Raw genomic sequence first — 27,714 nt, 5'->3', positions numbered from 1 at the left:
AAGAACATGTATCCAACCACTATAATTAACCATCCATTTTAAAACTACCTGTTCCAAATCAGTTCCCTACAGGCTAATTTCTCTGTTTGCAGGAATGCATGAGTGATGCACAGATGCTCTGACAGGACACTTTACCTATTAATTAAGTTTGATTAGATAGCATTTGCACTCTGCCATCTAAAAGTGTGCCACTTCCTAATATAATTAGTGTTCCTCCAATTTGGATAAAGGGCTGTTTCATTACTTTAAAGTGGATCATTAAAGTGTTATTCCTGTCTCCTACCTCTGAAGCTGACATGCACACTTGCATACTCCTTTTTGCAAAGTCAAACCTAATTTCAGGAGGCTAATGGGGAAGGTAATGTACCAGGGCAGATGTTGCTCAGGGCTCCTGCTGAGAGCAGTTCCTTGGTAGTTGATTTTCCTGTGTGCTTGAGACTCTGATTTGAAAAACAGAAGTGCCTGATTGCCAAGACAACTTCGGAAGAAGTTCCTGGAAGCATCAAAACCTGGAAATTATTTAAAATACATATTGATAAGCTTCTGTTGCCAAATGAATTCCTGTTATGACTGTGGAACTGTATTATTTTCATGGGGAAAACAATGACATCATGCCTCATCAAGACCAGTCTTTGTATCATTGTATTCCCATCCCTCATTCTTCCACAAGGATGTCTTCTTTCCATGGTCAAGCAATTTGCTTGGAATATGGGTATAGCAGCCCTTTTTGTTTCTCCAAGAGGCCTTGCAATTCCTTTATCATTAGATACTACTGTGTTAAAAACATAATTTTCTGAGAACTAGAGTGCAGATTTCTGACCCATAGCAGAGAACTGTGGCTCACATTTTGGGAAGGAATAGACCTATCTTTCGTAAGGGAGATTTGAGTCACCATGCTGGTCCCTTTCTGTAATTTTTTTCCTTTGTAGATGTGGAATTCATAGACAGCAGTATATTTTAAAAATGCTTGGGGTCACATCTTCAGAAGAATAATCCTGGCAATTTTGGAGGCTATAATTCAGAACCTGTCCAGCTCTGAGATCCTCTGATTTGCCCCATTAAGATCTAACACTGTTTTAAAAAATTTTTCAAGAAGGGCTAAGATTTTGGAAAACAAAGATTATACTTTTTACTGTAGGATTAATCTACTCAAGATGTAGTAAAAATGCATTTAAAGAAAACCCAAAATATCTGTGGAAGTCCCTGTATCTTTCTATTGATGAAGCCGGGTCAGACCTTAGATTGCTTTAAATGTAAAAGGCCTATTTGCCTATTTGTTTTTCTCTGCACTTTTTGTTTTCCTCTAGTTTTCTCTGATTTTCAAGCCCTTTTGTTATCTTCTGACTCATGGTCACTGGTCCACTTTTTACCACACCATAATTGTGTATGACTTATCCTCCCCAGTTCATCCAGTTTACAACCATCCACATATTTCTTAGGTTCACATCTCAGATGAATCATGAAAGCCAGAACATCCATTAACCAGTTACCACCTTATTGATTGCATTTATTTCTTGTAAGTCTGGAAGAAAAAAACAGTCAAAGATGTTTTTCCCATCTTCCTTGAAGTCAGTGGGTATCAGGCAGGTGGGCTACAACCTTTATCCCCTTGAATGACTTCTCAGTGGGTAGACTGAAACATGCAGAGCAGTCACAAAAAGCCAAGTGGGAGCTGGGCAGGAAGGATTAGATCTTGAGGAACTTTATTTAATTAATCTTTCTTCTAAAGTAATCACATCTCACTTTTCAGACTCTTACCCTTCTAGGTCATGTTTTCTCTATCAAACTGTGAAGTAACACAAAGAATTATATAGCCTTCTTGGTATCTTTGATTTAAAATAAAACATAAATAATTCTAAAGTGACACAAAAGTATAAATAGATGGGGTAAGAAAATATTTACTGCTGTGTAAACAGCTATCAGTCTGTCAGAGACATATGCAGCTCCTGGATCTCGGTGGGAGGCAGCCTGAACCTTGCACCTTGAGCCCCTTGTGACAAAGGTTTGCATTGATCCTACGTGGAAAACTGAGGCTGCGTGGAAAACTGAGGCTCAATACATCTCTAGTCTTTGCAGGAAGTCAGAATGAACCCAGCAGCTCCTGTCTCCAGTCTGTGCTGGTTTTGCTGTGGAGGGTGTAGCAGCTCCAAGTGAAGATTCTGGCTCCAGTCGCACATTCCAGAGCAGAGCTGTATTTTGCAATACCCCATTTGGTGACTGAGGCACCAAACACATCGGGGTAGATCATCAGGCATTATCAATGCATTTATCCTGAAGCTCTTGAGATGAGGTCTGGCCTTAGGTTCATAGGTTCAGGCAGGATGTGCTGCTTTGTCAAGCCAATGAAACACAGTCAACAGGATATAGGGAGATCTCCAACCTCAGTAAGGGCTACCGAAGGGTCACTGGAAGAAAAGCTGCTTCTTCTGTATGTGAAGTACAAGTGTATCCCTTCAGAGTCTCCTGATAAGCTTTTCCTTCAAACGGGTAAAACCAAGGTCAGGGAGCAGTAAGTTATTGAGCTAAAAACTCTGGGTTCTGAGGCCATCTGGGAAGTCTACAGCATGGCAGTAGGAGAGATGAGGATTTGCTGAAGAGACCAGCTGTTTTGCTGCTGTTGATGCAGGTCTGTTCAGTGAATTGCATCACCCATTGCTGTGTCTCATGAATGTGAAGCATAAGCCAGCTTCTGGATAAATGTCCTGCTCCCATGGGAGAACAGACATCTGAGAAATACATTTCTCTGAAAATTAGGAAGGCAGAATAGCCCAGCCATAATGATTACTTGCAGCAACCTGCTTTGTAAAATATTTTTTCTCCATAAATCCCAGATGGTCCCTAATTTATAGTGTTAAGCCTCTTTCCTAAGGGCTTGCAAATACCGAGTACATGCAAACCTGAGGTGAGTCATGGATCTTTCCTAAATTTTTGATCCTGCAAGGAATCCATGGAGAGTAACGTGAGTGGCAGAAATTATTGTTTACTGATAAGAGTGTCCCTGGTGCAGCTCTCTGAGGTCAGTCAGTGGTGTCTGTGCAGGTGTCCCAGGCTGCCTGTTGGATGAGAAGGATAAAGCTTGTAGAGTGCCAGTGCCACCTCCTCTCCACAGTATCAGCAGGATGGACTAAAAAGGTGCATCTCTGGTGCCTCTGGCAGCTCCCAAGTATGTTGGAGCTCTGTAGAAAACTGTAGTTAATGTTTTTATTCCTCAGGCTTATACAACTGGGCAGCTCTTTTATCTCCCAGTGATTTTAGGACTAGTGATTTTAGTAATACATATGTTGGCCAGCAGAACTGTGCAGAGGAGGTGCCAGGCCTTGCAGTTGTGTGCACTACAGTGCTGTAACATGAACAAGATAGTTTAGTTCTGTCCCTTCAGCTAATCCCAAACTATATTATAGCTGATCCTTGGGCAGGACAAACTTCCCTGTGTGCCCTTCCTCCTTGCAGAGCAGGGATGCGTCCCCTGCGTGTGCACCGTGGTTGGCCACCTGCAGCCTGGCCTGCCTCTCTCTTTGGAGTCAGGCTCTTGGCTGACTGGGTCAATCTTCCCTAAATCATTTACTACAGCCACTCAAGCATTTTATGGGCCTTTCTCTTTACTGCTCACCTTGCAGGTAGCTTATTCCTCCCCCATGAGGCGTACACTCTGTATTCTGACAGAACCCATGGCTTGGTGTGGAAACAGTCATGGTACCAAATCCTCTAAATATTGTAAAATTCCAAGACCCAGTCCAGGTCTACTAAAATAGAATGTCTGTGCAAACTTCCTGGGGCTTTTTAAACAGCCTTCTGATGTGTGTGCTGGTTATGAATGGACCTGTGGATTTCTGAAGTGTTAAGGGGGCGAATGTGTGTGCACCCAAATGAGAATATTATGAATGAGTCTCTTCAGAGAAGAACACTGATGAAAAGGACACTGTTAGCAAAAAACAACCACAGAAGTATGAGCAAATACTTGAAAGGAAGAACACCCAGGGGGAGTGGGTTCCCAATTTTCTAGTGAACTACATTATTTTCTTTTCAGAAGACATGCTAAATAGGAAAGATTTTCCAGTTTTAGCAAAAAACCTGAAATAATGTCTGTCCTTAGTGTAAGTTCTTCTGGGTGTGAAGAGAAGCCCCAGTGTACTTCCATGGCCATGGTATAAGCCTATGGATTCATCTCTTAAGAGTTAAGTTTAAAAAGGCTAAGCTCTTATCTGTTTTCTGTGTTTACTTTGCTTCATCAGCATGTTGTTTAATTGTCTCTCAGTTTTAATATCTTTACAATTATAGCACCCTCACAATATAGAGCTTGTGCTGTCTTTTCACAAAAAAGATGAAAAAGTGAGGCATGAAGAGGGTAATTTGCACAAGTTTCTTTAAAAGTTGAATTTGTTTCCATTTTTTCACATTATTGGCCTCTCACACCATTCTTTGTCTTCCATTTGGTCATCTACAATATGAATAGACAGTGAGCTGACAGGGACAGTGCCCTCTGTAGTAGTTGTTATGGGTAAAAAAGAGTTACCCTTTTTTTTTTAAAAGGGTTGCAGAGTTTAATGTTAAGCTGGGAACTGATCGCTGGCCAAGAGAGTTCTTTTGTTGGCTAAATGTTGTAATCACCTGTTGAGTATCGAGTCATTAACCCTCAATTGTGGAGAATCTGTCTTTCAGTACTACCCTTCCCAAGAGGATGACAACCCTTCCCCCGGATGGTGGGAAGGGAGGATATCTCAGGAGGCATGCAAATATGGTCTCAACCCAAACTGCAACGGGACGGAATCCCCACCAAATCCTGGGAAAAAAACCCCAAAAGAAACGAGCCAAAACAGAATAAGGAGATCAAAGTAGTGTTTGGACAGCAGGGGCGAGGTCCGAAGCAGGCAGAGACGCTAAAAACCTCGGTTGCCCCTCGCCCCAGTTGTCACTCAGACGTCAGTCAGACCTAGGACCCCTGGACCTGCAAACCAAAATGAACCCAGGGTATATCCCCATTGTCCTTGTGAGGACAGGACTCCCGGCTCTGCCCCCTAGGGGACAGAGCTGCACTTCACTCCTCCTCCGAGTCACTGCTGGGAGTGGTGGCAGGGAACTGCAGACCTGTCAACCCCCCCATCCTGAGATGATCACTTTTAATAAAGGCATTAAAAAGGAGAAAGATCTCCTGCCCTGTTTATTTCAGTAGTGCAGCTTCTCTCCCTTCACACTGAAAACTTCAACTGGCTTCAAATAGAATTTTCCTGCAGCTGTTGTTGGTAGTTCTGTTTCTCTGGATTCTTCAGCTCTTTCAAATCAGACTAAAGATCTTTCCTCACCTGTGTCTTGAGTGATTTGTTTCCATCTTCTGCAAGGAGATTGCACAAAAATGGGAAACAGGGCAGAAAACTGCATGGGCTTTTCTAAAGCATGTCTCAAGTTTAGGAACAAAAAAGAAGAAATTCCCCCTTTATTCAAACTAACCAAACTGTCATTCCAAGCTTGGGTCTGCTCTCCATCAGGTCTCATTCCAAAATTGCTCCTGATAAAGAATTGTAAAGACAGAACTGAGCGAAATACCTCTGGCTTTGTACTAACCAACAGCCTACATTTTTCCTCTTGCTGGATGTGGCCCTGAAGGGTATGAAGGGATCTGGCAAAGGTGAAGTGTGTTCTGGATTTCTCTTTGTTCCACACCAGCCTGTATTTTCCCTCATGCCATGAGGTTTGTCAAGGGCACCACTGACTGCTCCAGCTGAAGACTGAGCTGGCATTTCATAGAAGGTCCAGCCTCTGGCAGGGAAAGTGCAGCTCAGACTTCAGAGACATGAGGAAGGGCTGTGATTAATCCATGGCTTTTCTCTGAAGCCTGGTAGAGTATGGTGGACATAAGTGGGTAAATGTTTTGCAGGTCTTTCCTAACTTTTATTTAATCACACAGACATTCATGGTACTTGTCAGCTGCTCTCAATCCTCCCTTGCAGCACAGGATGGGCTTTTCTTGGGTGGCTGGAAATCTATTTATAACAAAAGATGGTGCAGGGATGTTTGATGGTGCAGAAAAGGAAGGTTACAAAAAGGAGTTGCAAAGCAGTTAAAGCCTGAAATTAAGGAAGCTGACACTGAAAACCGAAAGATTGCTTCCAACAGGCAGTTGGAATGCAGCTTGAGGGCTGTTCTTCCTAGGAAAAGAGAAATTCAAGGCCTGATTTTTGGGAGCTGAATGTTTGTCACGTGGGCTGCAGATGCTAGAGCTCTTATACAAACTCAATGATTTACCCTGGCATTTCTCACCATCCCAAAGGGAAACCTGGTGTATGGGCCTGGGGTTTTCCTTTCTGATGAGTTAAAGTGGACAAATTCCAAAACACCAGATCTTTGGATAAAAAAGAGGTTATAGTTAGGATAGTTTTGTTCATTTCCAATGCTCTGTGTTATAAATAATTAATTACAAAGCTCAAATAATAATAATAGCGAAAGATTTTATTTTTGTGACCAAAAATATGGTCCTCAATAACCACAGTCAAAGAGACAGTGTTGAGCCCAGGATCGGTGCTGGGTAAACACTGATTCGACCTCTGTTGCATGGAATCCCCTCTGTTCACAAATGCTGTGTTCTTTGGGGCTGGTTTTATACAGTTTTTTCTGCCTGAGGCAGAGGTGCCCCTATTCTTTTGTTACTCCGCATATGCATGAAGTATTTTTTTCTGTGCCGGGCTGGACCCTGCTGTTTCTGGGAGGTGGTGTGTTGTGGTGCGTGTTCGGTTCCCAATTGAGTTATCTCCCCTGTTTTGTATTGTTCTCCCCTTTTGTAATGTTTCCCCCAGTTACAACCCCATACTTATGTTGATGGTTCAGTCCTGGTTCCCCCTTTCCCTCAAATGGTGTCCTCCCTGTCTGGGTACGCTGCCAAGCCCTTGTCTCCACCCCCGTTCCCCTAGCAACTGCCCCTTTCGTTACATTTTCCCCTCCTCTCAAGCCCTGTCCATCTCCCGGGGCCCCCCCCATCCTTCCAGAAACTTCCCCCCTTCCCTAGGGAGTGATTGAGCAGGTGCCCCAAGCCCCTCCCTGGTTCGTGTATCACTTGTTGCCACCCGTGTCAGTTATGTTCAATCCCCCTCCTCAGTTTCCCCCATTGGTTCTTGTACACCCCTTTATATACTGCCTTTGCCCTTTGTCCTGGCCTTTTCCCGCCTGGATTTCCTGGAGACAATGACAGATTAAAACTCTGGACTGCACCAGGCGAGTTAAGACCCTCTTTTCTCTTTGGCTTCTCCGCTTTTGCCGCTCCTCTCGATACTGTTGCCTCTGTCGAAGGCGCTGCCCAGACGTCCCTGACGGATCCGGGTAGTGCCCCTAGCTGCTAGGTGCTGCTGTGCTCCGAGCTAGCCGCGGCCGCCTCCCCACCCCGGCTCTCGGGGGAGTGAAGTGCACTCGACGCAGCAGCGCGGCAGTGGTGAGTGTTGATGTTGAGCAAGGGGAATCTGGTATTCAGATGTATGTTCCTGAGGACTCTGGTTATCTTGATTGAAGATACTTATCAAGTGTTCATTGCTCTTGGGTCTTCCCCTGCATAGTCTTGGGAAAGGCCCATCTCTGCACTCTGCACTGGCCACATCCTTTTGCTTGCTAATTAGGCTTTCTTTTTTTGCTGCTATCTGTAGTTTCACAATTTCATTGTGGCAATCTGTCTCCTGAGCGTCAGTGGTCTTAGGCTTTTGGATTTTTGTTACATACACAATTTTATTTATAACTTTATTTCATATATATTTCATATAAGCACAAATTATCTCACACCACATATTACACTCTGCGCAATTTATTGTTTCACCTTATTTTTTTCTTATTGACATTTAATTCTTAGGTGTCATTGTTTTGAAGCAACATATCCAAATGGTCCATTCCAAAGATTTTTCATGATTACTCATGAATTTTGGTATCTGACAGTTCTCAAAATAGACTTCATGCATTTCAAAATATCTTGCCTTCTCTCTATTCTCCCTACTCCATTGCTCACTTTCCCATAGGTCCATCTTCATGAGGACAATGTCCTTATTGGGGTCATATGTTTTTTGGTTTTTTTCCTATCATTCTTAATTTGCAAGCCCTTATCAGAAATACCAGACCATGTGGGTACCTGAAAATTGTCAGAACCTCCCAGTGAAATGCCCAGTAGTTTCTGGCTCCCATCCTGAACTGGCTTAAATCAAGTTAGTGATACCCTTCAGCTGCCTTCTCCTCCCTGTAAAACCAGTTCTGACCCACATGGGCAGACTGGTAGCCATTAAGCAGAGGCCTTACACTGTTAATTAGTTCTGCTGATAAACAGAAGACTTTAGTTTGAAGGTTATAAAAATGCCCACTGTTAAACTCCTACTAAACCAAGCAAACAGACCTAAGAGCTTTGACAAAGCTGAGCTCTCCTCCCAGTGCTGCCCGTGCGCAAAGGTACATAACTTGATCCTCTCTGCCTCAATTCCTCCGTCTTTACAGAGGTTATAATAACATGCACTCATCTTTATAAAACACTTCTAGTTTACTGCTACAAAGTCCCACATTTGCCAAATATGTTTTGGTACTGCACCTGATCTCAATGCTGAAATTATATTGCCAATCCAATTTTTAGGAACAGTGTCAACAGAACTCATGACTTGAAGTACTTAGCTTTAGGTAGCAGCATGAACAGCCTGATAGGTATAATCCTGATTCAACAATCTCCCCCAAATCTGCAATTCTGATATCTTAAACTGTTGTTTTGCATGAGGATTCTCCATTTGCTCCACTCCTGTCTATCACTGCCCTCCAGGAAGGCTTGAGGCAGCCTGATTTCTCACACTGTGGAATCTTGTATATAGTGATCAACCCAATGACTGCTCATAAATCCAGTTTTGCAAGAGACTGGCAAACTGGTAAAAATACTCTAAACAGCATTTGGGACACACTAAATAAAGAGTGAAGCCTTCTTTGATACTTACTGATGTTTACATACCATATAATTATTATTATCATTGAAAATCCCAACTTCCTCTCTTTGAACATAATGTCTAAACAGGAAAAAGCTAACCTTCCTGTTTGGAGAATTGTTAGTTTCAGAAGAAATATTTTTTTTCTCTCTTGCTTGCAGCTCTCAAAGATCTTATTTTTAATACAAATGAAAAAGACAAACAATAGACTATCTAAAAGGAAGGAAAATCACATGTCTGAAACAAACAGTCTGCTATGAATAGATAATCTCTGCACTATGAAATAACTCATGTTATACCTACATTTTGACTTTTGCATATTGGGAAAGGAAATGCAGACTTATTTTTGGCACTCACTGCACTGTATATACACAATACAGAAAGCAAAGTTAAGGTTAGAGAGGGAAGAGAAGCCTCCTGTCAATCTGTACAGAGAAGAGGAATCATGTAGGCAGTTGGCCTGGCCCAATAGTAATTTCTAGATGTGATGCAAGGCGGAATTTAAAACTTGAGGAATGTGCTTGGCATACAGTGTTCTCTGGTTCAAGTCAGTGCTGACATGGCCTTTTGGGTAAATCTCACCTCCTTAACTCTGCTTCTGCAGCTTTTGTTTATTTAAAGGAAATACTGGTGGAGCAGCACCTGCAGCTCTGTTCCAGGTGTGTGTGGAATTTCTGATGGCTGCCAGGAGCAGCAGAGTGAGACTGAAGACTGAAATGCTCTGCTCATCTTTGGGAGGCAGAAATCAGAAAACAGCTGACTATGAAAAAGTGCTCCTACCAAAGGCCGAACAAACTGTTTGGCATTCCAAAAGTGCTTCATACTTTCCCAGAGCCTGACAGGCAGTCTAACGGAATAACCACCAGGAGAGGCCTTGTGAGGACTGCTGATGTCAATCTGTCAGCATGGGAAGTGTTCATATTGTCACTTCTCCTTCACATTATTTCATCACATGCAAGGCTGTAGTCTTGCTGATCCTATTTAACAGCAACTGCTGAAATATTCTGCAGGAATGGAAGACGATTTATATAAGATTGCTGCCCACAGAGGGCTGGGAAGCTGGAAAGACCTGTCTTTTCTCCATCATCTTCCTAAAGTTCTGTATTCCAGGCCTGACTAATTTAGATGTTCTTAACCACTAAGCAGAAGGCCTGAAATGCTTGGGCAATTTCTTGGCTCCTGTATTTATAAACTGTATGAATATCTACCTACTTTTGATCATGTAGAAAGTGTGAAAATGTGGTCCTACAGGGTCAAATACCAGACATTTATAATTGTTTTCTATTCCTTGGAGTGTTTTTACACCAGTCTCTGATTTTGGAAGCCTTATTGTACAGAACTACCAGTTTACTGTTGGCAGTGCTGTGTAAGTGTAAAGAAACCCTGCCAATATTTTCATGGGCTATTTCCAGGTGGATCTTCTTACTCCATTAGGGCATTGTGCTTGCTTATGTTTGTAGAGTCAGACCCTAAAGACATATCTTGTTTCTTGTCTGTCTTTGCTTGCTTCATGTTTGCACTTCTTATGGAATCCCAGTGCACACCCTTCCCAACTTTGTGCTTTTCCAGAGATTCACAGGTGAAGCTTCAGCTCCATTTGCAATCTCTCACTCCTGCCACTCAGTTGTGTCCTGCTCTTCATCTGTATTTTCCCAGGTATGGGCCTTGCTTTGTGATTTAACTGGACTGCAGCTGCAGCAAGAAGAGAACATGTTAAAGTCATTGTAAAATAATGGGCACCACATGAAATCGAGAAGGTGGGGCCCAATGATCTGAACTGCAGGTGGTCACTGGCAGGGAGAAGGAGAGCTGTCATGCTGAAAAAAAGACCCAGAAGTCAGCAAATGAGCTGAGTTAATGATGTGACACAAGAAAATTAAAGGCAGTGTTTCTGGGCAATGAATGGAGGAGTGTCCCTCTTGAGACTGAGCTCTCTGTAGTGTTGTCCATGCTCATGCAGGTATTGGGGTTGGAGCAGATCTGGATACTAACTGTAGTAGTTAGATCTATCACCTCATTAATTAACAACATGATACTCTACCAGCATGTGGAACAGTTTCTCTGATTGGGATTAAAAAGTATAATTGGACTTCATTGAGAATACTATGCATGTCAGATGGGAGGGGATGTCTGATTTCACAGTGTGGGGAATAGTAATAATAATGTCAAACGTGAAACAATATGTGGCCATACAATTGTTTCCTTCTTTTAGTCTCCATAGGGATGTTTGTAGAATCTAGATTCTGATTCTGACTACCTGGATTTCAAGGAGGAGCCCATGCAATCATTGGACTCTGAGAGGCTGGCTAGATGTCACTGTTGAACAACACTGCCCATTTGACCAGTAAGTGTTTATAACATCTATTGCAATGGTAGGACTGGACTTTGCTATTGAATATCTGAGCTGATACCATGGGGCACTGAGTCACTGTCCTCCCTTGTGCTGCTACTGCAAATAAATTCACCAGCTTCCACCTTAATAGCTTGCTTCAGAGCCAGTGCCATACTTCACATCCTATTCTGGACCCTCTCCAACAAGTTAATGTCTTTTACTGAGAAAGGTGAGTAAAAATTATGAGAGTATCCTTAACTAAGGAGCCATAAAATTCTGATAGAGCAGTAATGCTCCCAGTGAGCCTGATGGAAATCTGATCAATAGTCATGAGGTTGAGGCTCAATTTATGGTCTGAATTCATCAAGCATAGTAATTCTCCATTTTTGTACAGGATGCTTTTGTGGTTCCTGCTGAGCAGAGGAGTATAAAGTCAGCACAAGCTCTTTCTCAACAATTCCCCAAGCTTTGTAGTTTAAGATAGCTGACTCTACAGAGGCGGTGATCAGGGTCCTATGACCGATTCAAAGGCAATTTTTCATCATATAGGATAGGCTGTACCAACTGTATGTGTTCTGAGACTCTCAGGTTTGGAATTGTTTCACAAAGAGTAAAAAAATAAGGTTATTTTTGATCTCTTTAAAATTTGATCCTGCAGTTATTCGTTTGCCTGCAAACCACTTCAGAGTCAGGAATGGTTCAGTAGCATATTTTCCAAAAATTCTGTTTACTGCTTTTTGTAGACCCCTTGCAACAGAATTTTCTAGATGGAGGCTGGACTAATTCTGCATTTCTAAGCTGCCTCTGTGGAAGAAGTTCTCCCCTCTATTTCCAGCACAGGTGTGATCTCTTTAAGTTTTGAAATTGGTTCTTAAGGACAAAGGCAGAAAATGAAATTTCATCCAAGGGTTTTACTAAAACCTCCATGTAAAAAGTCAGGCCTTTCAAAACCCTGAAGTAAATGCAAACCTTATGTAGCCATCTCCCACCAGTGCCATAAGCATTGTGAGAAACAACTGTGCACTTTGAAAATTTAAAGAGGTTTATTAAACCTTGACAAAAATACAACAAAAGGACTATATGAGGAAAAATTCACAGCACTGAGAACTGCACTAGTGGAAACCACATAGCCACTTCATCTTCAAGTGGGATGCTCAGTCTTTTATACCCCATATAGGGGGTTGCATCAGCCAACCTTGGCTCCTCCCAAAGTCAGTCAGTCAGCTCTTCTTTGCCATTTATGGGTGAAGACTGCTTTCTTGTAACTTGATTGGAGGTCAGGTGTTGCCATGCCGTACCCCCCCAACAAGCTTTTCCATTCCCAACTGCCCCATGCAAGGGACACATGTGCATGCCTTCTTTTTCACCTGTCCTAGACCACGCTGGCTGTCTGATGATAAATGAATATGGGGGGGGGGGAAGGGAATTATGGGGAGAACAGAGGACATCTAAACTACAATAACATAACTATACATCAATAAAGCTTGTCTTAATATTCAATAGTTATCCCTTAATTGCAAGAGCCAGTCATCTCATTATTCATCTATAACAGCGTGAAATAGAAGCTTTTCAGATTAAATGGAAAAGCCTTGGTTTAAGCCATCTCCTGTATTTACTTGTCATTCTGCATACACAGGTTAGCAGAAGAAAGTTTTAAATCTTTGAAGTGACAGGAGTGTTTTGTAAATATACAGTAAGGTACTAAGCTGTCCTATACAGATGGCTCTAAATTAACACTTGACCAAAAATATTTTGTGATACTCATTCAAATGTAATTTCTTAAGGGCGCTTTTAAATCCCCAGCTCTTACACCATGCACATAGACTAAGCATCTGGACCTGCAGATGATCTTCACTGTAAAGATTCATTCCTGCTTTGGCTATCTGCCATTGGGTTTTATGTGAAACACTCCCTGGTATAGCCTCTGCATTAAAAGGATGCCTATCAGTATCTGCACTGGCTGATGGGACAAAAGGAGAAAGAATTAGACATTCTTTGAGAAACGTAAGATGTACAGAGAGCTGAAATGCGCATGGTGGCTTTTCTGACGGCTCAGGGGGGCCCTGGGAAGCCAGGGCTGCTGGTGCTTTCCCAGCCCCCTCCTTGCAGCAAGATTTTCCCCACCTGCCAGCAGCTGGAGGGGCAGAAGACAGAAGGGGCTCAGAAGAACTGGGCTGTTACCTGAGCCAACAGCGACACCCAGAGCTCCAGTAGCACGCTCAATCCCTTCTTACATCTGCAGCCCCGTGTCCGTGCCGCCTGGAAAATATCCCAAGGATTAGCCCTTTCTGCCTTCCTTAATGACTACACTTATTGAAAAGGAAGGCATATTTTGCTGTAGTAATTTCATCAATAGCAATCGTATATACTGTGCTGAGAGTAAATAAGATCAGCCACAGGCACATCTATATTCCAACGCCTGCCTTCACACAAAGTGGATTACGCTCTTATATCTCTATCAAAACAGTTAAGATTATGTTATTTTTTGCAGCTAAGGTCGAGGCAGACAACTTATAAAACCTCCTATTATGTCAATATCAAAATAATAGTTGCAAGTTTTGTAACAGTGAACACTAAGTCATACTTTTATTAAAATGACTCTAAACAACCCCTTGAAGACACATATCTGAGCAGACAGTGGTAAAATAATGAGCCAGGCATTAATGCCTCTAGAAAAACATTTCAATAGAAGCAAGAAAACATCTTAGAATTGATCAGCACACAGGGTGTGCTGAGGACAACCCAAATTGCACAGGACAATTACAAAGTACAGGTGTATTTCCCACTCCCAGAATGCAAAAGCCCTGTCACCCGGGTACAGCCTGCACAGCTGCTGAGGTAGTTTCTTGTTTCCTTTCCAAGCTCAGGCTTGCCTCAGATCCAAAGGGAATACCAGTTCCTCTCTGCAGGGCAGGAGGCAGGTCAAGTGAAAAAGCACCAAAGGTGAGCAAGTAGCAAATGTTGTAGGCCAATGACTGTAGTTTGACCACCAAGCAGAGAAGTTGGTGGAGGGGAAGGGCATACATGGAGTCCAAAGTTTTTATGTTCCAGCTGAGCTGAGGCTAATTGGGAAGAAAATAAACAAATTAAATCTGTGTTACACCAATATAAAGCATGAAGGTGCAAAACAATGTGAAACAGAGCAAGAAAAGTTACCAGTGCAGCAAGCACAGAATTAAGTGGTCCAGGAACCACAATTATCTGGCTTGGCAGTGCCTGAGAACACTTTTAGTCACTCCTGGACAATATAATGGATTTTCTTTGAGAAAACAACCATGAGCATCCTTCTCTAGCTGAAACAGACCTTTAAGCAATACTCCAAAAATCAGGGCTAAAGTGCCTGAGGATGCATCCAAAATGTGAAGCATCTGTGATTCATTCAGTTCTTCTGAAAATGCATGATGTAGTCCATTTGCACTTTCATAAATCTGCCAGTTGCTTTGTCTCTGTTCTGAAAGATTTATATTGAAACAGTTACCATTCTGCATGTCTTTTCAAGGAAAGATGAAGCCAACTTCTGTTTATTCCTTCCATGGCACAGTTAGAAATGTGATATTTGCCAGGAACTCACACAGTCAATGTGAGACAGTTGCTACAGGCTGCAGCTCTATACCACCAGTTTTCCTTTGAACTTTTTTTTCTTTCAGAATTTGGCAAGAAAGGTTATCTAAAAACCACTCTACATCTTGATAATCTTCAGGCCACTGCAAATACTGATTCCTTTGTAGGAAGTTTCAAATTGCTTTGTGTTTCTTCAGTTACTGACAGAGTGACTCAATCACTACCAAAGTGAGGACATCCTTCAGATCACAGAAGTACCTGCTCTGGGTGAAATTAGAGGCTTGCACACACCACACATCTTTGGAGAACTGCCTGGTCACAATGCAAATTGTTTTCCTGCTGTTCCAAATGGCATCACAAATATTTTTCATATGTTCTTCACCAGGCATGAAATCTCTTTCCTCAAAACACAAGGTAAATCTGTTGTTATCAAAATACTGTGAGTCCAGGTGCTTTAGCAAAGAATTCTGGACCCATTCAAAATAATTTTTGCTGTAGCACAGATATACATCATATTTGTATTCATTTTTATCTACTGATTGTGGTTGGTTGTCTATCCGTCTTTCTGTGGTGGTTTTATACCAGATGAAACAAATCCCCCGGCAGTGAGTAAAAATTGACTGCCACCAGAAACACGAGAAGAATGACCAAGAAGAAGATGAAGAGTGAGAATCTGAGTGTCTGCTGGAGTTCATCTTCATCACAGCCATCATATGTCATATTTGACCCCTGTGGCAGTGTTCGCAGGGGTCCCAGGATGAGGGAAGAGATGAGAATTGTGAGTGAAACTCCATGTTTCAGAAGGCTTGATTTATTATTTTATGATATATATCATGTTAAAGCTATACTAAAATAATAGAAGAAAGGATTTCATCAGAAGGGTAGCTAAAATAGAACAGGAGTGGGTAACAAAGGCATGTCGCTGACCGAGATGGTCTGGACAGCTGGACTGTGATTGATTTGCCATTAATTAGAAACAACCACATGAGACTAATCACAGATCCACCTGTTGCATTCCACAGCAGCAGATAATCATAGTTTACATTTTGTGCCTGAGGCCTCTCAGCTTCTCAGGAGGGAAAAATCCTAAGGAAAGGATTTTTCATAAAACATGTCAGTGACAGTACCCCTTCAAAGGCAGGGGGCTACACACCATTCCTGTCAGGCTGGGAGCCAGCCAGGGTTACATTTATTTCATTCAGCTACACTAGCAGGCTCTTTAAAGCACAATCATAGACATAATTATTATGTGTTATATCCAAAATACTCAAAGTCATAAAGACTTCAGGCTCAGGGGAAAACAGCTGGTTTCCAGATAAGTTTAGGTTTGTTAGGCTTTGTGGGAAAAGCCTAGGAGAAAGATGAGACAACAGGTTGGAAGCCAGGTAAAGTCTTTTAAAGAGATGGTAGACCTCTAAAAATCTCCTGTGGAGGACCACTGAGTTAGATGCTATTCAGATGTAGAACTTGAAGTTTGGGCAATGCCCCAAACACATCCAAACAGAAATCTCTCTCCCACACCAGCTGTAACATATTTTGACCAAGATCCAGATATACTAACTGATTGTTTTCTATAACATTAGCACTCTTCACACAGTAAGAGAACTGGTTATGTTTTAAGAAGATATACTGCAGATCTAGAATTTGGAAAAGAACATACAGGTCACCTAGTTTTGCCAACCAATTTCTTTTTAATTTGAGATGTGTTGCAGTTATTGCTCTGTTACCTACAGACATTAGCTTACTGTCACCTAAAAAGGAAAAGGTCAGATGTGGAAAGGAAGGGAGTCTTTTAATGGCATTGTCTCGGAGATCGGTTATTTTCAGATTTACTAAATACCTGAATGATTTGTTACCAATCATCCCAATGTGATTTTGCTGTAAATCAATATACATTACACTACATAGACTCGCAAAAGTATAATCGTACAACTCACCCAGAAGGTTACTTGAGATTGAGAATTTTTAGGTTGCTGAAGCCAAAAAATGCTTACCTTTGAATTTGATTTATCTTGTTTTTTGAAAAGGTTCAGTGATTCCAGGTTGCTAAGACTTTGAAAGACTAAAGAATTGAGAGAGAAAATGCAACCCTGTGAAATATCAAAGAACCTTAGATTACTTCTTCCTAGTCCTGCAAAAGTAGAACCATCTGGATTTTTTAAATTATCAAAGGCAAATCCTGAACCCATTATAGGACTGCTAATTTTAAAGAAGTTATTTGAGTCCCTTCAATGGTTGTACAGAGATACTGGACTCTCTCTGTGCTCAAGCCATTGTCCCTAAGGTCTAGTGAGCCAAATGTAATATTTTTGAAAGGACTGGGGCACTTGGCCCAGGCCACATCTTCTGTCTTGTACAAATGATTAGAACTGAGGTTAAAAAATAAAGAGTGTTTTCCTTGGAAGCTGGTAAGATTGGTTTGACAAAAGTTGGATAACTTGTTGAATTTCAGGTTCACACTTTTCAAGGCCGTTAGATTATAAAATGAGGGGTGGGGATGAAGTTTTGTGATTTCATTCATTGAAAGATCCAATTCTTGCAAGGATCTCAAATCTTGAAAGTAACATTCTTCCAGGATGGAATCTCCGAGGGAATTGTGAAACAGATGGAGAACAGTCAGGCTTGTCAAGTCTATAAAAGCATCAAGATGCAATTGAAGAATCTTATTGTCTCCCAAGTCTAAGATATGAAGGTTTGGCAGGTTCCTGAATGCTTTTTCCTATGGTAACAGGATGGACTAACTGGGTTCCGATTTCCAACAGCCACAAGTGCTCCAGCAGTGGGAATGAAATCACTTTTCTGATATAGTTTTAAGTCAGGAAAAGCGTCACTATATCCTTTGGCACAGGTGGAACATCTGTGAGGCCGCAGAAAAAATATATGGAGACTTGAGCTTCTGAGTAGCCCCTTCTAGATGCACACACGCCACTAGCTGGTGACAGCCCCAAGAAAAGAAGGAGCTGATGGCACAACATCATGAACCTATGTGAAAAGAAGTGACAACAGTGAGAATTAGTTCAGGAGTTGGCTGGTTTTGCAGTGAGTTTCAGAGCACATTTTTAACAGCTGTAGAATAGAGGACTAATGTCACCCTAAAAATGACTTGTAATTTGGGATTTATCCTTTCTCTGAAATCTAACAAGCATCACCTGATAGTCTGTTTGGTCAGAACATGCATCCCCAAAAAAATGTGAGGACCTCCTAAAATCTAAAAAGTAACTCTCCTTTATGTTCCTGTCCTAGGCTGACATTATGATACCTGTATGTCAAATCAGGTTTTCTGTTTATGCTGGATATTACATTCTGTGCCTTCAAGACTGGCTCTGACAGTGCAGGGAGGGAGGAGAAAAAGAAGCATGGAGTTTCATTATCAGCTGCACTCTCCCCCACAGTCTGCTTGAACACAGAACTCCACTGTTGTTGTCTGGGCAAGGACAGGGCAGAACACAGTGCTCCTTTTGCTTTTTAGTTAGTTCAGCTAGCTGAGGCAGTCTGAGTTTTCCCTGGACTGTTTTTCTTTTCGTTTTTCTTGGAACCATTGAAATCTGCCCCAGACTAGGACCTGGGGAGCACTGGGAGCTTGCACTTTGTGGCCTATGGGGGCCTACTCTGGGCAGCAGCCTTCCCCAGTGCCGGAGAGATTGATAACAGAGCGAGCACCCACAGGAGAGACTTTCTGATTTGTCGTCTCTTCAGAGCGGTGAATGAGTTTTGTCATCTGGTATTGTTCATTTTTTGTGCTGGGGAGCGCTTGGCCTGTTAAATAAACAGGTTCTTTCCACTTCTCTCCAAGGAAATTCTTCCCTAACTGGTTGGGGGGAGGGGCTATGTGGGTTTGCTTTTTTGGGGGGGGGGCCCTTTTGGAGGATTTCTCCCAAATTTGCCCTAAACCAGGACAGTTCCTTAAAACCCCACCAGATGAGAGTAAAAATCTTGGCCTTGCTATTTAATCTGCACCATGGAACAAGTAATGATGGGGTATTAGCTTAACTCCTTAATTAGTTTTTCCAAAAAGGCTAAAACAGTTTGGATTGGCCAAGTAAAAGTGCAGCCACCTCAACAGAGTGCAGGAAAATGCTGCTCTTTTCCTTGTCACCTGTTTGGAATTCAGACTGTTAACACAGAGAGGTGCCTAAAAGCCATGAGTTCTTAAAGAGAGGAACCTCTTTTGAGGCTCCTTGAGCCTCAGATTAACCTGACAATGTGAAAAAATGTTCTGGAAATGGCTGTAAAATAGTTTAAAAAGTATAACCAGGAACACAACTAACAGTGACGGAACAAAACTAAACAAAAGCAGTAACCAGAAACTGCAAGATTTCATGTTTTATGAAAAACTACATTTCCCAAACTGTAAATTCCTAAATTATACAAAAAGGTGCATAGCACAATTTATGCAGCTTACTGATGAATCTATTTATTCCCACTCTCTATTTTTCTTGCATTACGCCCTCTGTCTGCCTGTCGCCCTTTTAATCTGAGACAAGAACCTCTTCAGAGCAAGGAAGGTCTTTTTTACTGATCATGGTAAAGAACAGAGCAAATTATTAGCCCTAAAGTGGTTGTTTGTGTAGTGTAGTTTTAAAAAAACTCTTAACCTTCTAACTAAGATCGCAACCATCTGCTTCTGCTTTTAGCCAAGCATTTACTGAAATGAAATGATAAGTTAATGATGATTTTTTGTGTCCTCCAGCACAATTTGCTTAAAGATTGGTAAGTGTGAATTCTTGTAGAATAAAACCCCCATCTAATGTCTGCAAAGTAGATCTACTGCAGAGAGGAAAATAGTGGGGCTTTGAGCAATTACTGTTCTGATTTGTGCATGCCTCCCTCTTTAAAGAGCAAGAACAAAACTCCATCTAGAACACTGCACTATTAAATTAAATTTAAAATATGCTTATTGCTGCCATACAACAGAATTCCTGGGAAATCAGAAAGTATGTCAGTAGAAGGCACTACGACATTCCCACTGCAAAAACCAAAGGAAGGATCCAGCCAATTTTTAGAGACTATCTGCTCCATAGAAAGTACAAGGATACTACAACACAATCCAGTCCTATAACTGACATGATGCCACTGTATCAAACATTTTTGGTGATGTTCTCCAAGTCATCTGATTATATTAAAACCTTCCCTTGCAGCAGCTTTGACTACTGGAATGAGGCTGTGAATTTTCACCCTAGAGGTTTAAACACTAAGTGGGAAACCCACATAGCTCACAATTTAAAATAGTGATCTTGTAATTTTTAAGACAATCTCATGTGCTTGAGACAAGCTCTGATCCTTGAAAGTAAAAGAGATTAGGGATGTACGATAGGAGTTGATGTCTGAAGTCCTGAGATTCAAACTTCATTCATGTTTTGTCTCACTAAGGAATTTAGGATGTGCTGCAAAGGAAATCAAATTACAGGCAGTGAGCATCAAAATTCTCTTTTATTGAGCACAATAAAGAACAGAGCAATTTATTAGCCCTAAAGGGGTTGTCTGTGTACTGCACTTAAAAATAATCATGAAGAAATCTTAACTTCTATGGGGAATAATTCCAAGTACTAAAAAATAATTGTACCTACTAACCTCTTTTTTGACCTAGCATGCACTTTTAAAGGGGACTTCATAAGCAGTAAACTATATAATGTTTGTTGTGACTACAAAATATTGTAGGTTATTAAAAAAAGACACAGCTAAACATACAGCAGGTCATTCAAGATCTTGTTTACTTTTTTCCTTTTCTCTTTGCTTGAACTTTGAAAACAAAACACCAAGTTACCTTTTTAATATTTGATAACTATTATATTGCTCCTTCTTGACACCTTGATATCAGGTGTTTAGCACAAATAGTTTTAAATTACATTTATCTTCGGACATTTACATTGCATCCCAAATTAAATGGATGTTTTTAAAGTTTGGGCAAAATCACAGCATCATCAAAAGGAGTGACAAAGAGAAAATACTTTAAAAGTCAATATTTAACAGATATGTGTACAATAGGAAGTTAGAAAAAGCTCAGAATGTTTAGAGTGCAAGAATTAGAAAATCTTGGTTTTAAATTTTAAAATGTAGTTTTATTTTTATTATGAGAATACAAGAAAACGAGGAAATATTTTTAGAGATCTTTTCTTTTATGTTGACCTGCTTTTCCACATTTTTGTGAGCTAAAAAACCATCTAACAATCTTTCAACAGTTGTTACACTCCAACTCTGCTCTGGTTTAGTGTCAAGCAAGATTTTACTAGTAAACTCTTTGCTCCCTTTCTGCCTAAGTTATTACCTTTTTCCCTGAACCCATGAGCAGCAGTGGGACGCTGGTACTAAGAACTGCCTCTTACTGCTGGTCCCAAAGACAGCAAAGGTTTGTAATTATCAGAATCCCATCATGTAGCAGTTTATGCAACCCTTCACCACTGTACATTAGCATGTAAAACCTTTTGGGAAGAATATTCCTCCCACAAAATGAGGATCATCCCATTCAATTACCTGTCTGTGCAGGGACATGGAGATGAAGGGATGTGTTAATGCTCAATTCACAGAATCATATAGTCACAGAATCTTTACGGTTGGAAAAGACCACCAAGATCACTGAGTCCAACCTTTGGCCAAACACCACCATGTCAGCTAAATGATAGCAATAATTGCCAGGTCCAGTTGTTTCTTGAACACTTCCACGGATGGTGACTCCGCCACCTCTCTGGGCTGCCACTTCCAATGTTTAAACACCCTTTCAGTGAAAAAATTCCTCCTGAATGTCCAACCTGAACCCTCCTGGTGGAGCTTGAGTCTATATCCTCTTGCCCTGACAATTATTGAAAATTTTCATTATTGAAAACTGGAGCACTGAAGTTCCGAGAACCAGAACCCAGCATGCGAGATTTTGTTTCCTTCTACTGCACTGATGTTGGAAAGGGTAAGTAGTAAAGGGAAGGGGAAAAGTGGGAAGGCTTTGAGTCATCTGGAGTTGATCTTCCGTATTGTACTCACTGTTTTAAAACCTGATTTTGCTCACCTGGTTTCAAACCACAGCAAGGGAGGATGGGAATTGGCAGTACCTGGGAGTCGATGCTGTAGGAAAGCCTTTCTATCTCAGCATCACTGTGTTGTCCTGAGGACACCCAGAGGGACTGTCAGTAAGCAGGGCCTGGAGTAAATCTGAAAAGGAGGGCTCAGACTGTATCTTTTTGTTATTCATGACAGAGCAGCAACTCTCTTACGGAAATTTAGAAAGCACTTGTTGCTCCTCTTTCCACACCCTCAACAAAAATGTGCTGGAGAAGCTGCTGTGCAATTGCTGTCTAAACCCAAGAAAATTCACCTTAATAGACAACGATGTCTCAATCTCCTTCTTCAGATCTTGGGCACCTTCCAGCCATCCAAAGGAGTGTCTCCCTTGTGGAGCCTTCTCTTTATCTTCCCAGGTCACAATTCTGTAGAGAAATGAGAATCATTTCTACTTCTTGGAGAAAGTACAGAACAAAACATCATTGTCTGATGCCCTAGTATCATTCATATTTTCCTCACTTGTGGCAAAAATTATGATTATCTTTCCCAGAGGCTGGTGATATTCACTGACTGTGAAGGACTGTTTGTATTTGGTGCTTGGTAAAATTTCTCAGGGAAAAAACCCACAAAGACCTTCAAAGAGCATCCTTTTTCTTTTAATCTAACAGAAAGCCTACTGACAAGGAGTTTGTAATATTTATTTTGGTCATAGAAAAGATCTTGAAAGAAATATTGCAAAACAGGAAGCCTTTGTTCTTAGGCTGGTCAGATAAAGTCCAACTACTATTGTGAAAATTTGTATTGCTGATGTTATCTGATTAGATAAAATCTACTAAATGAAACAAAAACAAAGCTCCAAGCTTTTGACTGGGCTTTAGGCCATGACAATATATGCATTTGTGCTCATAAAAAGTTGTGCAGTATAAACACACTTTTTGTCATGGGGCCCCTCTAGCCAATTAAGATCTAAAACAGAAACTATTTCAACTATTTCATTCATCAGATGATTGATGAATGTGCCCCATCTCACCCCCTCAGTTTCTCCCTTAAGTTGCCACGATGCTTAAATCAAATATAGCAAATTTTCTTTTAAAATCAGGAAGCATCTTACAAGGTAATTGTGCACTGTGACAGCTCCTATCATTGATGGAGAAAAGCATAAGGCAGTTAAGGCATTTAATGACCTGACAGAGCAGAAAGACTATAAAAGCCAGTACTGGTTTGGGTGTAATGATCTACTTTCTGTTTGTATTTATTTGTTTGTTTTGATATCCCATCAGATTATATGATGAGATGCAAACACACCAAGACAGATGTGATTCCACTAATTATAGTGTAACAGCTCTTTACAAGAGAGCAGTCCCAAAAAGGACAGAAAAATAAACTTGAAAACAGACTTGGGCTACTCTGTGGAGGACAAGAGTAAGCTGAATAAGCTGAGAGAGAGTCCTAGCCCCAGACCTCAGCTTTTGGCCATAGCTCAGCTGTTTTCAGCCTCTAGCACAGTTTTGAGTGTGTCCCTCATGAGCTGGGCCAGCCTGTTCATGTCCCTCCCCAGCAGCCAGCTGGGTTGTTTGTCCCAGTATGGCCCAAGCACTGGGCACTGGTCCATGAGCCAGCCCTGGGCAGCCCAGCTCTGCCCTGTGTGTCACAGGACAGCACAAAGGCAGAAAGGGCCTCAGCTGGGCCTCAAAGAGGACCCACAACCAGTCTTCCAGCTCCTAGAGAAATACAGCTTTAGTGAGGACAATGAGGATTCATTTGAAGGTTTGGAGGCTTTTCATTTGGTGGGGGTTTGTTTTTCCAAAGTTTCTGCTACTGTTGTTTACCAGCAGTGACACTCATTCTAGGTTGCACAAACCACCTGTGGGCAGTCACACTTACCACTCAGGGATCCTTACCTCACATCTTGAGCCCATGTTTTCCTTATTCTTTGAAACCTGTCATGTAAGAACTGCCTGGTCTACACCAGAAGCCACCCTGGGGGAAAAAAATTCTCCTTCCTTCCTGTTAGTTTCCCCTCCCTCTTTGCTATAACTTTGGACTGTGTTTTTCAGAAACTGGATTTAGCCCAGGGACACAATGTTCTTTTTTTGTGCTTCCAGGATAATTAGAAGCAGCCAGGATTTAAGCTCTCACCTGGAAAAGATCAAAGTGATAATAGGAAAGGAGTCTTAGGAATGACAGTCAAGTTTTTAAGTTACAGGAAGCTAGTTTTCACAGATGAGACAGAAATCCTTCAGGAAGCAGTCAATTCTTGGCAAGCTGGAGAAGCAGCAGTTACAGTCTGATTGTAACTCCTGGGGTCACAAGCAGAGCTCTGTACAGTCTTTTTTAAAGGTCTCACCTTTTTATAAAGCTCATCGGTGCTGTCATGCCTGTGAAACAGTTGTCAGGCATAAAATAGTGGTACTGGTTTGGTAGCCTCAAGTCAGCAAAGATGAGTAATGGTGATCAGCCAGAGGGGGAATGGCATGGTTACCACTCCTGCACTTCTGGGACCAAATCCGGGCACATTAATTATTAGAGAACTACTTTAAAAGTATGGAAACAGATTCCTGAACATGTGGAGCCAAATGGAACAAATTATAAAAGAGATGTTTGCTTTTTCAAGTATTTTTTCTGCACATGCAGTTTAAAAAAGCAATCAAAAGATTGCTGCAAATGTCCAGTGATAACAGGACCATAAATATAATACAAAGAGAGATAAAATCTGCCCAGCTTTTAGGTGAAATTCCTGGAATCAAGATGTTTAAATTTATTTGAAATAGGATTTAGATCTGAAAGAATTTGAGTTTGTTCTTGGTGGCAGGGGAGAAAAATGTGAAAATTTCACTCACTAGTATGGCTGACAAAACTCTGGACTGTCAAAACTGTGATGCAATGAAGACCTACCAAGTAAAGAAAGTAGAAAAGGAGCTGGCCTTCCTGAAACCATTCCTGTGGGAGGCTATTGGTGAGGGAGCTGTTCCATCAATTCCCAGCATGGCAGGAGCATCCTAGGGCTCACCTGCATATACATCCCAGATCAATTGCTTATCCACTGATTGCCCTTACACAAGATAATCCCAACCCAACCAGGAAGAACAGCTGTCACACAGGCTGAGCTGATGAAAGGTGTATACAGTGGAAGGAGGCGACTGAGTGACACACTCCATGCAGTGCATCTAGAAGAACATGCACCTGATTTCTGAATCCATAAAGATCTGCAGTCAGACACCAAGGGACTGCCAAAACAGAAATCCCTATGCAGGTTATAGTTTAAATTATCTCCCTACCCAGCTCTTTCCATAGAGAAAGCCAGCTATGCCTTTATTTAGCACTTTATTCTGTCAAGCAAAACAGCTAGAGTCAGCTCTGTTTTCTTTGCAATTGCAACACCAAACCTTTTTCTCACACTCATACCCACTAACTGTGGAAGCACTGGATATTTTGGACAGGAGGCACTCTCCTCTTCCGTTATAGCTCTTCCAACTGAGTGAATAATGTTCAAGATTCTCTAAATCATGTTTCAGCCTAATGAGGGGTTGGGGGATGCTTTGTATGGGGCTTAGGGAAGATCTGCTCTGGGCTGCTTCCATGTTCTCATTATGCATGTGTTGAACCCAGAAACCATCCTTAGAGAACACTGTGGAGGTCCTTCTAGCCCTGTCCTCTAGTTCCTGTCTTTCAGCACCTTACACAGCTTCCGAAAGTTCTTGCATAATGACACAGCTTCACAAGGAAGCTGGAGATGGCCAAAATTAGCCTGTTGCCAATTAAGAGGAGGACACGTCTCATTCACCCTTGGGCAGAGATTTGATGGACTGAACTCTCCCGTGACCCGTGTGAATGCTCCCTGTCATGGAATTAAAGATATACAGCAACAGCTCACTTCTCCATTTTACAATGCTGCTGTGCTTTATGCTAGGTCAGAGCTAGAAACCTGCCAGACAACACCTATGCCATGTGTTAGCCAGGTTAGATGCTGGCCAGTCAGCCCTGCCAGACTGGGGCGCTGTTGGATGTCTGCAAAAGCAAAACACTTTATGCCCAAGTTCTCAAGTACTGAAGTCCAGGGTGGAACTAGCTGAAATCCCACAAACTGGACTCTTCAAAGGCCAGGTGCAGGTGTAGTCTTGTCTTATCAAGTCCCACCTCCAACACTTTTGTGCCTCTTAGGGACTTCGTACCCCGCAGATCTATTTTTTTCCCCCAAAAAAAAAAAAAAAAAAAAAAAAAAAAAAAAAAAAAAAAAAAGTGTGTAGTAATCCCTGACCGCCTCGGGCAGAGAAAGCGAATGAGTGCCAAGTTATATAGTGCTCTGAAAAATTCGAAGTGAAACCCTGCTGCCAAAACATTCTTCTAGGGCTGGAAAACCTTATTTCTTGGTGGCTTAAAGGGACAGTGGAAAGAGGGGCGGTCGAAGGTGGGAAGAGAGGGTGAAGACTGACCCTTGGAGTGCCGTGGGCTGTGACGGACCCGTGTAGGGCTATGGCTCTCTCCCGCATCCCGGTCCTGCGTCCCGACGCCACCGCCAGCGCTCTGAGGCGGAGCGGCCTCGCACGGAAACGCGGCCGGGAAGAACTTCCCTGTTCCCCGCCTTGGTCCCCGTTCCACCCGTTGCTCCCACATACGCACTGGGCGGCTGGAGCGGGAGGGCGTCCTCTAGCTGCCGGGAATGGCTGGTGCGCGGGTCCGGCGGGAGAAGCACCGCCCCAGGGAGAGCGGGAAGAAGCAGTGTGGCTGATCGGCTCACTCACGCAGTGCCAGGGAGAGGGGGGGCCGGAGGGGTTAGGACTAGAGGGAAGTGGTGGTTATGTGGATATGAAACGGGAAAAAACAAAAAACAACAAACAAACAAGAACAAACAAACAAACAAACAAAGGTAGAATCATCAGGGAAGAAGCACTGGAAGGTAAATTCCCCAGTAGAATGGAAACCTTCCCTGGCTTTCCAAGATCGGCTGCTGGATACAGAACTCTAGGGCCCCAATAAAAGAACGAAGTGAAGTGTTGGACCAGCTCCAGAGGAGGGTCACAAAGATTCTTAGAGGCCTGGAGCATCTCTCCTGTAAAGACAGGCTGAGACAGGTGGAGTTGTCCAGTCTGGAGAAGAGAGGGCTCCAAGGAGACCTCAGAGCGCCTACCAGTACTTAAAGGGTGCCCACAAGAGGGCAGGAGAAGGACTTTTTACAAAGGATGGGACAAGGGTGAATGACTTTAAACTGACAGAATTTAGATTAGGTTTGGATTAGATATTAGGAGAAAGAAATTCTTCACTGTGAAGGTGGTGAGGCACTGGAACAGCTTTCTCAGAGAAGTTGTGGATACCCCTTCAAGGCCAGGATGGATGGGGCTTTGAGCATCCTGGTTTTGTGGAAGGTGTCCATGCCCATGGCAGGGTGGTTGAAACTGGATGATCTTTATGGTCCCTTCTAACCCAAACTATTCCATGATTCCATGGGAGAGGGTCAGGCCCGGGAAAACTAGACTGAGGTGTGCAGCCAGAGCACAGGAGGCAACTTTTATGGGCTTTGCTGCATTTTAATCTTTAGGAGATTGTCAGACTGACTCAACTCGAAGTCTAAGAAACATGAACATTTGTGTTTGCTAGCTGCTTGGTGCTTGAGCTGTTTCTTCTGGGGTTTTTTTGTTGTTTTTTTCTCAGGTGCAAAGAGCCAGCACATCTCTGTCTCTTACCCCCAGTACAGCTGACTCTCTGATCTGCCCTTAATGTGACCCCAGATAACTGTAAGCAGGTGATCCTCCACTCACATTATTTTTCTATTTATAATGACCATTCCATTCCATTTCCTACATTGCCTTATACTAAGTGGAATACTTAGTCTTCCTAAAGAAGTTAGGATTGAATGATATATTGGTAACTGAAGTGATTTATTTGCCAGTTACTGTAATTCTTAGAGAG

General features: G+C 42.1%; 2 protein-coding genes across 2 annotated transcripts; both read right to left on the bottom strand.

Moving 5' to 3' along the window:
* Positions 1-14,831: 14,831 nt before the first annotated feature.
* LOC108963086 (toll-like receptor 5) lies at positions 14,832-15,537 on the bottom strand. Its single transcript, XM_050972283.1, is given in 2 exon segments — positions 14,832-15,435; positions 15,437-15,537. Coding segments are annotated over 2 exon segments (705 nt in total).
* A 482-nt stretch (positions 15,538-16,019) lies between these two features.
* LOC103822195 (toll-like receptor 5) lies at positions 16,020-26,421 on the bottom strand. The gene is given in 7 exon segments (XM_050973023.1): positions 16,020-16,214; positions 16,216-16,768; positions 16,770-16,840; positions 16,842-17,014; positions 17,017-17,536; positions 21,858-21,910; positions 26,241-26,421. Coding segments are annotated over 7 exon segments (1,746 nt in total).
* Positions 26,422-27,714: the final 1,293 nt, after the last annotated feature.

The sequence above is a fragment of the Serinus canaria genome, chromosome 3 (assembly GCF_022539315.1).
Source record: "Serinus canaria isolate serCan28SL12 chromosome 3, serCan2020, whole genome shotgun sequence".
In the NCBI taxonomy this organism is placed as follows: Eukaryota; Metazoa; Chordata; class Aves; order Passeriformes; family Fringillidae; genus Serinus; species Serinus canaria.
Note: the sequence above shows the minus strand (reverse complement) of the source record. Positions and strands in the feature narration are given on the sequence as shown.